The 13,252-nt window shown below is 38.4% G+C and overlaps 1 protein-coding gene across 1 annotated transcript in view; it reads left to right on the top strand.

Annotated features, from left to right (window-relative positions):
• The first annotated feature begins 2,835 nt into the window (after window positions 1-2,835).
• Window positions 2,836-13,252, top strand: part of SPHKAP (SPHK1 interactor, AKAP domain containing) — a 51,975-nt gene continuing 41,558 nt past the window's right edge. The window contains exons 1-2 of the mRNA XM_065640304.1: window positions 2,836-2,919; window positions 9,245-9,355. Coding sequence (XP_065496376.1) covers window positions 2,836-2,919; window positions 9,245-9,355 — 195 coding nt within the window. The remainder of the gene's footprint in view (window positions 2,920-9,244; window positions 9,356-13,252) is intronic.

The following is a 13,252-nucleotide window of genomic DNA, read 5'->3' as shown; positions in this document are numbered from 1 at the left end:
GCTTCCTGCTGTTGAGGAACTAATGAGAACAGTCAGCTTCTCAAAGACAGAATAGTTCTTTCCCTGGGGAGCTAATGAAAAGTAGGTTTATCTTGCTGACTTTGCTACAGAGCGAAGGTGACAGAGCTGTATGGCCTGAGGAGGGTCTCCTAAGAAATCACATCTTGAAAATTAAAGCTTAGAAAGGGTGCCCAGAGAATAAACAAAGAGGAAGCTTTGATCTGAGAGATAAGATAACTGAAAAAGAGATGTTGAAAAGCTGGACCTGTGTTCCATGTTGAAAGACCCGTGAATCTGAAGGTATCTAGACAGGACCTTGTACACTGCACTTCCTTGAGTTATGGAAGACTCAGGTTTGTGATATTGGATGCCTAACCTAAAGAACCTCAGCTAGGTGCTCATTTTTCCAGCAGTTAGCATATACTGCTGCATATCACCTTTCTGTGATACCTAGGGATGTTCTTGTAGCTGACCGTCAATGGTGGCCAAGGTGTGAGGCTATGCATTTCTCTGTACTTCTTTTAGAAATTGCATACCCACAAACTCACCAAGGAAAAGGCTGTGGAGTCTGAAACTATTTCCATTTATTTGTTAAAATTCTTCGGCTTTTCAGTGACTGTGAACCCTGACTGCACGAACCTGTTTGCAAACAGTGGGAGCCTGGAGTTGATATCAATAGCACGGTGCTAGAGTTGAATTGTAACACAGCATGAGAACAAGGGTTCTGCTCTACAGTTACAGCATAGGAAACATGAATCCTAAGACAAAAAAGAGCTCTGAATGTGTTACAGATATTCGTAAATGTGTTGTCCCTTGTCCTGTGAAACATAGTCACTGATTTTACCTGTGCTCTTGAGTAATCGGTGGGACACGAAATGCAGCTCTGCGGACTAGGATAGCTGACAAGAGAATTTAGGTTTACCAGACTTCAGTAACACCAAGGGCAGTTGTTGTTGCATATCTGAAATTCAGTCTGAGGTAGAGCCTTTTCTCATTCAAAACATTTAATGTCATTCTATATTTATTTCACTTATCACATACTTTTAACAAGCTTTTCTATATTTACAAATGAAAAGTGCATTTATTTTGCTAAGAACACAGATTTCTAAGGGATTAAGAAGATTTTGCAGATCTTTTTGCTTTCCACATGACTAGGAAGACAGCTTTACTTCTGTATGGAACGTGTAATATGCTACCCCTTACTGGACTATCATCCAGCGATAGAACAAATTTGTTAGTACTCCAGAATGTGACTCCTTATCTATATTTTCCAGCTATTGTACTATTCCGGCCTTATTGTACTATTCTATTTGTACTGTTTAATTAAGGTTCGAAATGGCCTTCAGTTAGTGGCCACACTATCTTCCTTGCTTTTAGACTCAGCAACCCTTTATGCACTAGAAGTTCAGTTCCCTGCACACAGTGTAACTGAAAGCAAACAGGCATTATCAGCATATCAAGTCCCTGTAGGACAAAGCAGTGGCAAAGACACTCAGTCTTCCTCCCAGTGTAGAGCAGGACAAAACAATGGGCCTTGTACTTCAAGCCAAAGGTCAGGCTTGATTTGTAATTTACTATTAGATTGCAGAAATTATGCATCTTATAAAAAGAGGCAGTGCACAGCTTCTGCTGAGAGTACTCAGTTGTACCTTGTGCAGAAGCCACATCTAAATGTGGACTTATCAAAGAGGGTACTTAACTTAGACAATATTTGCCTGTGGATTTGGGCTATGACTGACTTAAGCTCCAGTGAAGGTGACTTACAAAAATGCATTTTAGTTCTTAATTGAGCCTACCAGGAAATTGCACATGGTCTGTTATCCCACTGGAACTGATGAAAAATCATTAGTTAAGCCGTGGTGCTGCAGTCACTTGTGGTCTATCACAACATGTTCCACATCTTGTCATAGATGACTTGCAATAAATTAAAGGCACTCTAGAGCCCCAATTTGGGAAGCAGAACTTGGTTATGTAGGATACTCTTTCCCTAGCACATTTCTGGAGAAACAGCCTTTTAGCACTGTATGGTCTTTAAGTTCAATCACGTCATGTCCAGAGAGAGAAGCTTCACTAAGTTTGCGACAGTTCGATTATTATATGGAGGGAGATCTTACAAGACTGGCCTGAACCATTCCAAAAGAAAAGTGTGAGGGGTGGTACCAGCTGTGCATGCAAATAACTTGGCTGAGAGAGCTTGTTTTTGTGGTTTTGCGTTTCACATCTGCACAGTCCAAAAGTAAATATAGTTCTGTTGTGTACAGCTGACTCACAAAACAGAGTATGTGCATGACTTACTTTTGCTCTAAACCTACAATGTATCAAGCTATTCCATCTAGATTAATAAATTCAACCACTCCTGTTGTGGTTTTTGACATTGTAGTCACTACCCCTTTTATTCTATCTAGGCAGGTAAAAATGCAGCAAACATTTCTTTTGTCTACCAAGCTGAATTAATGCAGCAAGTATTTCATTTGCTTCTCTAAGCTGCTCGCTAATGAAAACAAAATGGTACCACTTCTTATAGTGTCATTCAAGACAGGCAGATATGGTTATAGACAGCTATATGCTATTTTCTAGTCTTCAAAGATGTTGGTCTGCTACTTTATATCCAAAATATGTAGCTCAAGAGAGTCTTCCAAAAAGGGAAAATTAAGCTAATAAATAGACTAGTAAAATCAGCAAAGACAGTATAGACAGCTTATTATAATCTAAGCTACATCTCTTTACTGAACTGTATTTTGGTATCATTTGAGTTATCTATGTAGCTGAGTCACTGGAAAGGATTTTTGGGGGTTTGTTTCTGTTTTGTTCTTCAGCAACTTTGAATCTCCACTGATGCACGAAGTCTCAGAGCACCAAGGCGGCAGCACAGACAGTTCGGCAAGCAGTTTGGGAAGCTCTGTCACAGCATGTAAGAAGGTAACTTCTAAGTTTATGTTATATTCAAAGGCAGATATATCACAGATTATGGCTTTCCTTTTTAGCTTTTATCTTCATTGGGGAATACAGAATTTAACTGATACGTAAAAAAGAAAAGGACCAATAACAGAAAAATAAATTCTGGGTGCTGTTATGGTATGTTGCAATTTTGTCTGCCTGGTCTATACTTGTCTGGTCTCCAAATGTATTCTAGATATCCAGTAGATAAACTCCTCCTGAACATTCCTATTTTTCCTCATTATTTGGCTATATGCCTAACGTGAATACCTTCAGGACTGCTCTTCAATAGCTGGCAAGTTTCTGGGACTCAGCCTGAATGTCCAGAGCTTCGCCTCTCTCAGGTCAATACAATGGAGCATCCTTCATGAAACAGCTTCCTGCCTTCCCTAATATCTGACTGGAAGGATTTCAGCAATACAGGAGATAGTACAAATTTGACCATCGCTGGTTTTGTTGCCTCAAAATGAGTTTATATGTAGCTATCTAATTTAGAGCATGTGGATGAAAAAAAACCAAAACTGGTGCCTGTGTGTGTATGTATATCATTAGCAGGAATCAGAGATGACTGGCATTATTTTATGCATGCAGGTAATTTCAGTACAACTGAGAATACACAGGTGAAGATCATGCATGCTTCCTTTCATTCTTCCACCCCAGTGCCAGATTATGGCAGTACAGTCTGAAGGAAGGGGCAACTACCAAAGACCTATTGAGGAGGGCAAGTCATATTTCATCTCTCACTTTGCAATAACCCTCACAGCCCTACCGTCTCCTACAGGCATAATTCTCAAGCTGATAAGAAAGCGTTTGTTCTAACACACAAATGTTATGAAACTTCACAGTTCATTCAGTTTTCTCATAATTCTTACTTCTTTTCTTTTCCTTCCGCTAGTAATAATAATGCTTTCCTTTTTTTTCCTTTTTCAAAATAACAACAATATATATTTATAAATGTAAGCATAGAGAGAGAGATAAAACATATTTATAAATATTTATTTTCCTCATCCTGAAAACCACATTGCGGGTGTGGGGGGTGAGTATTGTCTGTTTACAGAACTTTGTTAAATGTAAAATCATTGATATAAAAACTGAATAGACTGATGTGTATGCTGGGACTGGGCTTCTCCAGCTCATTCCAACACAGCTGAAAGAAAAAGTGTCACTATTTTATTTGATCAAAGTATTTATTTGCAAAAGAATACCTGATTTTCAAAAAATGCTGCTGATTGTAATGGGAATCTTCATATAGGCAGAAAAGAAAATCCATTGTGTGGGAGAACATCTTAAATTTTCATTTAATCTCAGAGTTATCTGTTTTATGTAAGACTGAAGGACAATGGCACAGCACTCAGAAGTACCACCACTGTGCTTACAAATGCTCCCAGCTTGGTCACCTTCAGAAGCAGCACTCTCTTTTATAGGCTAGCCTTTGGCACATGATTTAGAGCTGCTTCAACTCTCTGATCCCCTACATTTGAACATTTCATTGTTGATTTTATGATTGTCAGCACACTAAAAGAAGTGATTCACTTCTGACAAACAGCAGGATATTTTGGGCTTCTTTACAACATTGTCACAGAATGTGTTACCATTCTTTTTTTATGCAGAAAAAGATAAAGAATTACCAAAAATAGGCCATTACCTTCTCTTTAGCTTCTGTTACAGTGATTTTTAAGTTAGATGTGTGTGGTGGAGTGAAACACTGTGGGTTCCTGCTGCAAAAGAACAGTTTACACAGTTGACTTGCAGGTTTGAGTCATGGTATTTAGCGTGAATGGCTTCTGTCAGGAACCATATGAGATGTGGCCTGTTACTACGCAGACCAATCTGAACAAATACAGAAGATGTGCCCCTTGATATCTCATATTATTCTGTATGTCCCGGTTTCATATCTTTTTTGATGAGTAGTAATTAACCAAAGCAATTAAGATGATCAGCCATGAAGACGCAGATGTTTCATTTGTGGAACAGAGCCCTTTTAATGTTGTCTCGGTTATAGATATTTACTGTATTTTAGTGTATGATGATCTAAATTGGGGAGCAGGAAGCTGTTATACTAAACTCGTATGCAATATTTTCCTCTGGGAAAGAGTGACTTTTCTAATCCACACTCTGCTAGAGGCTGATTTAGTTCATTGATTCACAACACACTGAGTAATGCTGACAGCTGAGTCTCTAGATGAAAGTGGAAAACTTTTTTTTTAGAACCATGAATTACTGCTGATTTCACATTTAGTGCATGATGCAAATTCTTCCTGAATTATTTTCTGAGTGTGATGATCCTGCTCTGAACCAGATATATAGCAGTATGGTGTGTGCAGCTGTTACACATAAGTATGGTCAGTGAATCAAGTTCTGCTCTCAATTGTGCCATTGCAAATGAGAAGTAAACTCGCTGAATTCAGCAAAATTGCTAACAATATACGACAGTGGGATGGGCCCAGAAGTTGTCTCAATTAGATAAGAATGAAGAGAATTACAAGACAGGAGGAGGAAGTTTTGGCAAGTGATACTATTTGCCTTAAAAATGCAGGCTATATAGAAGCTGACTGACAGCTGAAGTAGTACAGGTTCAGGTTTCTTATCCTTTGGTATAGACTAACACAGTATATTTTGAAAACATGCTTAAGTGCAAAAATGGCAATCAGAATGCACTAGTGGAGTTACATCTCTGAGGAATACCAGTTCTCACATTGCATTTGATTAATTGATTAGCCCTGTTAATTTAGGCTAGCTCCTTCAAGCTTATACACATTCAATAATTGCAATCATACATTATTTTACTATAAGGTCTTCAGTATTTACCTGTAAAAGCATGATTATCCCAACAAGTTTAAATATATTTGCAAACTCCCCCCTTACATAAACACACGCACATAGTTACCAGGGAGAATTGCCTTCCAATAGCAAGATGCTGTAAGAAGTATTACATTCACTCTTACTGCATGTTTGTCTTTGACCCTGATAATATTGCTGTCTGTTACCAAAGAAATATGCCCAAAAGTTCATACATCTACTATATATGCAGTTTCATTTAGCAGGTGTGTGTAACCCTACTGTGATCAGCACTGGAGGGTGGCCCAAATTATCTTTCCTCCAAAGAAGTACTAATGGAAAGGTTCTGAGAAATAACATGTCTGTAATGGTCCTAATACAGAAACTTGCATTTCATAAGGTGGAGTTTAAACTTATCCAAAGTTTACCCTTCATTAGTGCCACTACTTATTCAAATATCACCTTCCATCTCCTGAACACCACTGAGATATGTATAAAACCAGACCATATGCACAGAGGCCACTCCCACATATATCTACATGCGTCCTTTTCCCACAGTTTCTGAGTAATTTCCGGAGGATTTCCAGATGACTTTAGGCCAACCCCTATTCATTAGATGGCTGACCCCTGCCAACTTCTGCTGTGTGGACTCAAGTATAGCTGGTTTTGATTTTGTCACCTGTTTTCTTCAAATCAAAATTGCTGCAAATTATTTTCTCCAACCTTCAGTAGTAAAAGTGTTATGCCAATTGCACCCTTCTTCACATTTCTGGCTGCAGGTGTGTGTGTAGAACTACTTTTGCACACATAAGAGCAGAATCTGGCCCAGGGAAAACATCATCCTACTAATGTTGCTCATCTCCTTGAGGTTACTTAAAAATCACATGCTGTCCAAAACTTCAATGTAATAATTTCTACCCTTGACTTCAAAGTCTATTACAAAAAGCCACATACAAAAATTAAGTGTACTATAAAGCCTTGCAACTTATAAACCATTCTGGAGCCACCCAAGCTCAGCAACCATGACCTGAGTGAAACATTTCTTCAGGAGGGATATTTCTTCTGTTGGTGCTTTACCAGTATTTGCTTCCCGATAAAAAACATGCTCTGAAAGAAAGAAAGAGCTGCCAAGGGTCATTTAACAACCCGCAGGAGGAAAACTAGGTGAAGTTCAGACTGCTGAGCTCATTTCATGGGTTTATCATCTACAATATACATCTGCTATCATCTAGATGTTCTGAAATGTTGGCTGAGCACCCCAAGTCCTTATGAGACAAAGAGTAGTACCAAGGATTTCTGCAGCTTGTTCCTGCATGATAATTTCTGCCTATTCTAGTTTCTCAGAAACTCTCTGAGAAAGATCTAAAGTGATTAAGGCTAAAGACAAATTCACTGTGATTTTTAAGGAAATGAAACAAGACTGCTTGTTATAAGCAAGAGTCATTTGAGCTAAAGAGAACTGTTTCCTATGTATTCAATGTTATGTCTTAACAGGTAATTAGACTTCAGCCCTTGAGGAAGAGAAGATCTAGCATCAGATGAAATCCGAAATAATATCTATATATGTAGATATACATGTGTGTGTGCATGTATGTATACGTTCAATTCTTTATGTCTTCATAAAAGCCTTAGAGGATGATAACTCTTGGAAAAGAGGAGAAAAATGCTTGATTTTAGATTTTACCAACCAGTTTATAATGGTTTAGTATATTAAAAAATAAAAGTTTATAACACTAACAGGAAATTGTTTCTTTGGGATATGAAATATATTATTTTCCCCATCTATTCTCCGAGTTTGTTATGATGGCAAGAATCTTTTTGCACTGAGACAGTAGGTTATAAAGTTTACTGAGTGCAGAGTTGCTCAACTGGCAAACAAGATTAGCCAGCAGCCTCCAAGAAGAGACTGGTGTTGATGTGAAGCATTCATGCACCTTTATCTTTCTCAGAGCAAAGTGTTTGGGCACAGTGCTTTTTCTGAGTATTTTGTGAACCTTAAATTTCTATTCAGAAGCTCTTTGGAAGAAATCCCATAGCAGGACTGGAGTACTGAGAAACAACCACCCCAAAGATGCAAAGCCTTTGTGAAGGACAACAAACACAGGCAATGAAGCAGGCCAAATTTATGGACTGTGGTGTTTCCCATTACCTTCTCATCCATCTTCTGCTGACTTTTATTCAGAAATCAATATAGAATAATATAGGGAGTACAGTATTAACTATCTAACTGGCTTTCTGCCAGAAAGATAAAAATTAGAGTGAGTGTTAGTGTGTGGGTGGTAATAAGCTTACTTCTGGATTGCCCCTGGGTATTAGAAAATTGTGTCAGCTGGCCAGATCAGCTTTCCACAGTCATTCATCTTCCCTGAGAAATGAAGAGGCCTCATCAGTTCTTCTCACTTCTCTTCCTAAGGAGGGATCTAGGCTTATGGAAGGCTTATGAAGTAGGACAAAGGTGTGTCAATGCAAAACATGCAGTAAGGTAAAGTACTTTAGACAGACTTTTTTTCCCAAGTAGAGCAACAAATTTATATTTTAAAATATCAATATTTAAATAAAAGGCTAAAGAGCTAGAGTACAGCCTATTTCCATATAATGCAAGAATTGCAAGAACTACAAATAAAATATATATCCATTTTGCAAACATACTTCTTAACATTGCTGCCTGGGGAAGGCGATAAGCCATATAAAATGTTCTATCAAGTATCGTCATTGTTGCAGCTGTTCTTTTCCTGCTGTTACCTAGTTGTTTAAAAAATACTAAGAGTCCCTCTTATTCATGGTAGAATATCAGTACAGAGGCAGCAAGCAAGGAGTTTAGTTCAATCTAAGCATCAGACTTGCAAAACTGGTTTGCCTCTTTCTAGTCTATGGATATCTGTAGCCCCATTTTGGTTTTGCTTGAGAAAAGCTTGTGGCATAAGCTGTAGGACTGAGTGAAAACAGATTAAATGCAAAGTTTTGGCCTCAGGGTACTGACTGAGCTCAGTACTCATTACAGCAGGTCTTAAGTACTTCAGCTTCTCAGAAAGCAGAAAAATGTGTTTAAGAAGAAAGAGTTTGTAGCCTGGGCAGTCCCAGAAATGAGGCTGTTAGCAGAACTGATAATACTGATCTTTTGCAGAGAGAGGTAGAGTAAATCATAAAAGCTGCAAATTTGTGCACTCTGGTAAAATTAAATAATTAGTTTTCCCAACATCTGTGTTTGTCACTTTAACACAGAACAAAACTCCTAGCAATATTTTCCAATAAAACTGTTGGGTTTAAGCATCTCCTTCAAGTATCTCCAGGGATTTTCAGTTCTGAAAGGAAATAGGCTAATAATTTAGGGGATATATAAATCACATGTTTTAAGATGCATTAACTGGACAGGTCCAAAAGGAAGAAGAGTCCCAGTCTTGCCCCACCCCCCCCCAGCTTTGTAGGCAAGATTTCCTTTGAGTTACAACAATAGAGATCAGGCCCCCAAATCACAGTAGGACTGAATAAAATTTTAAATTACTTTAACCATTTTTAACTATTTTAACAGATTCTCTGCAGTAACAGTCTGCTAGAATCAACAGACTACTGGCTGCAGAACCAGAGGACACCATGCCAAATCGGCTTTCTGGAAGACAAGTCAGAAAGCAACTGTGCCTCAGTAAGTACTGTGATCTCCTCTGGGGAAAAGTCCATTGAGAGTTATTTGGGTAGGGTGTGGGGTGACCACAGTACATGTTAGATTAGAAAAGTCTATGACTGACACAGAAATTATAGTAATCTATCTATAGTTTCTGTAATTTCCACCTTTCTGTTAAAAGAAAACATACAAAGCAAAAATGCATGCAGATTTCTATATGGAGCACATTAATAAAGTTTACTGCAGAGGTTTCCCCACATTTGGCCTACAGATTTTGTGGCTTTCCATAATCTGCAACTGACAAGAGAGAAAAATAAACCAAAGAGAAAATTATTCCAAACCATAACTTGTTAAGTGGCAGGTTGGAAAGAGCAGATGTTTTAAAGGCTGCTTAATGTTCTTGAAGGCAGAGAGATAAAATTAAAGAGAAAAGTCTTTCCATATTAGATGAGAAGCTGCTAAAAAACTGAAATAGAATTATTTTACATTTGAAATGAAGTTGAATTCTCACCATTGTGGATTACAATGCAATTAAGAACATCTTTTAGTTAAGAGTGTACATGAAGAAATAGGAGTTGTTATGATGCTTTACACAGTATCTACATGAAACTGCATGGAAGTACATTGCTATGATAGAATAGTTTTTTATTTGATGAAGGACTCAGGAGAGCAGATCCTTGCTCAAAATCCCATATGATTGCTACTCCCTGGCCCCAGTGAGACAACAAGGGCCTTAGAAAAGAGCAGTTTTATCTCAGGCGAAAGGTTTCCAGCACTGCTTTTGCTGCACACAACCTAAACACCAGCTGAGGGTTCTCATGAAGTCTGCTGGGGCTCCCTCAACGACATGGACATTTCAGATCTAGCTGATGAACCCAGATGCCTGCTGTCAAGAAACTGAATCTCCATCCCACAGTGGAGATGACTGGAGGCTTTGTGTCTCGCCTGGCGGTGGTGCAGCATGCTTGAGAACAGCAGGAGTGATACAACAGTGTCATTGCAGCAGTGAAAAGTTAGGAATATGGTCAAATATTATGGGATCAATTCACTGTCATGCTGTCCACTGGACTATCAGTTTCCACAAGACAGAGTTAGTAAAACACACAACCTAGTCAGAGTGTGCTAGTAAGCAACAATACAAGGTACAAGGTGAGACACTAAACAGACTCCTGTATCTATTTTGGATGATGCTGGGTTAAACAAGGAAGGAGATATTAAGGAGTAATGTTTAATGATACTAAGATTCTAGATTCCCAAAATTAGACAAATAGTATCTTCCCATCCTTTGAACATTCTGCACATATTCTGTCAAGCAAAAGGGTCACTGTATTAGTAAGTGTTCACTGTTCAATTGCAGATGAAATGCTGGCACTTGAACAGTATCTTGAATATGTTCTTAGCCAGAATGGTGTCATCAGGCAGGTAACGAGTGGTATCCTTGTTGTTTGATATGGGAAATGATTGCTTTTAGTGCAGAAAACATTGACCACTACTATTCAGTATTTCATATGCTAAAAAAAAAAAAAAAAAGGCTTATTTTCTCAGTGGAAATGATTACTCCCACTGTACTCGGCGCTGGTGAGGCTCCACCTTGAATACTGTGTTCAGTTTTAAGCCCCTCACTACAAGAAAAACATTGAGGTGCTGGAGAGAGTGCAGAGGAGGAGGATGAAGGTGGCGAGGGGACTGGAGCACAAATCTGATGAGGAGCACTTGAGGGAACTGGGGCAGTTTAACCAGGAGAAAAGGAGGTTGAGAGGAGACCTTCTCACTCTCTATAACTACCTGAAAGGAGGTTGTAGCATGGAGGGTGTTAGTCTCTTCTCCGAAGTAACAAGTGATAGGATGAGACGAAATGGCCTAGAGTTATGCCAGGGAAGGTTCAGATTGGATATTAGGAAAAAGTTCTTCACAGAAAGGGTTGTAAAGCACTGGAACAGGCTCCCCAGGGAAGTGGTTGAGTCACCATCCCTGGAGGTGTTTAAAAGATGTATAGATGAGGCTCTTAGGGACATGGTTTAGTGCTAGATTTAGGTTATGATTGGACTTGATGATCTTAAGGGTCTCTTCCAACCAAAATGATTCTATGATCCTAATATGAAAATGAATTATGATTTGCTCTTTTATATGTTGATCTTTGACTTCATTCTTTGTGTTTCTTTGAATCTTATAGGAAATTATATCTGTCTCTGATAGGATGGAGCTACCAAGAAAAGATAGCTTGTTAAAGCAAGATTATACTCAGATTTGATTTTAAAATACCCAGTATAACTGCTTGACACACACTTTTCCTCTTGAAAGCACAGATCAGGTTTTATCTAGCTCTGGTCAGTCACCTTGTAGGGTAAATAAGCATTACTCTTACTTTCTGCAGATGTGAGAGAAGAGGCAAAAGTATTGAAATGACTTTTCATTAAATCCCAAAAGGAGATTCTGAGATAAGAAGTTTCAGCAAGTTACAGACCCAAATCTCACATGTTCTGAATGCCTACAATTTTCCCTGGCAAAGTCATGCAAGGTGATAATTTTCTTTTAATCCCCTCTTTGTCAAAGAAAAGACAAACAAGACAAAGCTCTTTCCTAAGAAAACAGCTTGTGTTACTATAGTGTGATGGTGTAGTTCTGCTTGTAGGCAGAGGGTAGCCAAAGGTCCTCTGTGAGACTTCCAGGATACAGAACTGCCCCACAGTTCCTAATGCCATCCTAAACTACAAGACCCTGACTGACCCCTTTCTTACATGGGAGGAATATTAGGAGACTCCTTGAAACAAGGTCTGCCAAGTAACCTTCTCCCATTGCCTACTCTTTGCATAGCATGCATATAGGACAGTCAGCTTTCCCTGTATGGCTTTCTAAACACTGTGCCAACTCCACATACACAAAAAGGTTTGCAATTTTCAAAGCAAAATTTTAGTACATAGTTGATTCTACAATTTACAGTTATCACTGTAGAAGAAAATAAATTATATTGAAAGAATTTTGTATTAATTGAGATGGAAGTGGAATGTACAACAATATATTGAGTGAAATTAAAATATCATATACAGAAAGCATTAATTTAGAAGCTGAGAAGTTAAATACTATTTTGGAACAAACCTGTTCAGATCAAGAGAAAAGGTATTTGGTGGCCTGGAAGCTTAATTCTTGATCTACCCCTGGAAATTATGCTTTCAAGTTACTGTTAAATAGTTACTCATAAACCGTTATGAGTAGAACTAAGTTTTGTTCATATTCCTGGTTAATTTATCCAGAGTGGTAGTACAGCACAAAATTTTCATTTGGGTGTCTAAAAAGTTGCACACCTAATGTAAATACAAGCAGTAAACTAGAAAAATTTGGCAATCATCAAACTTAACGTGGATCAGAGAGCAAGCACTTTTTTTGGGGGGGGGTGGGGAATTGCTCTCCCCATCTTAGATACGTAGATGGTTCATTTGTCTGTGCCCAATACATGACCAAAGCAGGGAACACCTAACCACCAGGCAAGGATTAAGCATTAGTTCAGTATCATACTCGGAACCTGCAAAGCATTTCATTCTGAGTCCTTTCCAATGACCAACACTAAAGGAGCAGAAGCTGCAGGAATGAGGGAGGAAGAAGGATATAAAACAGCTTCTCAATTAGCAAGCAAACCAGGCTGCCCTTAGCAGAAAATACGTTATATCTTCACTTTTATGTGGAAGATTTTATAAATTGCTATTGTCAATGGTGCCAGGGATGTTTTAATGAAACTGCCTCTGAACACTGGCATTAGGTTTGCAGAAGGAATAAAGAAAACTCAAATACACTATATCATTAACCATTGCTTTTCCCAAAGATAGCTGGTAATACATTTAGCTATAGTGTTCAGTTTTCATTTGGAAGAGTTCATGTTTAGTTATAAGGCATCTAATCTTACTGTAACTATAAATGCAACAA

Source organism: Caloenas nicobarica, chromosome 8 (assembly GCF_036013445.1).
Source record: "Caloenas nicobarica isolate bCalNic1 chromosome 8, bCalNic1.hap1, whole genome shotgun sequence".
Taxonomy (NCBI): domain Eukaryota; kingdom Metazoa; phylum Chordata; class Aves; order Columbiformes; family Columbidae; genus Caloenas; species Caloenas nicobarica.
This window is presented reverse-complemented; position numbering and strand designations above follow the sequence as displayed.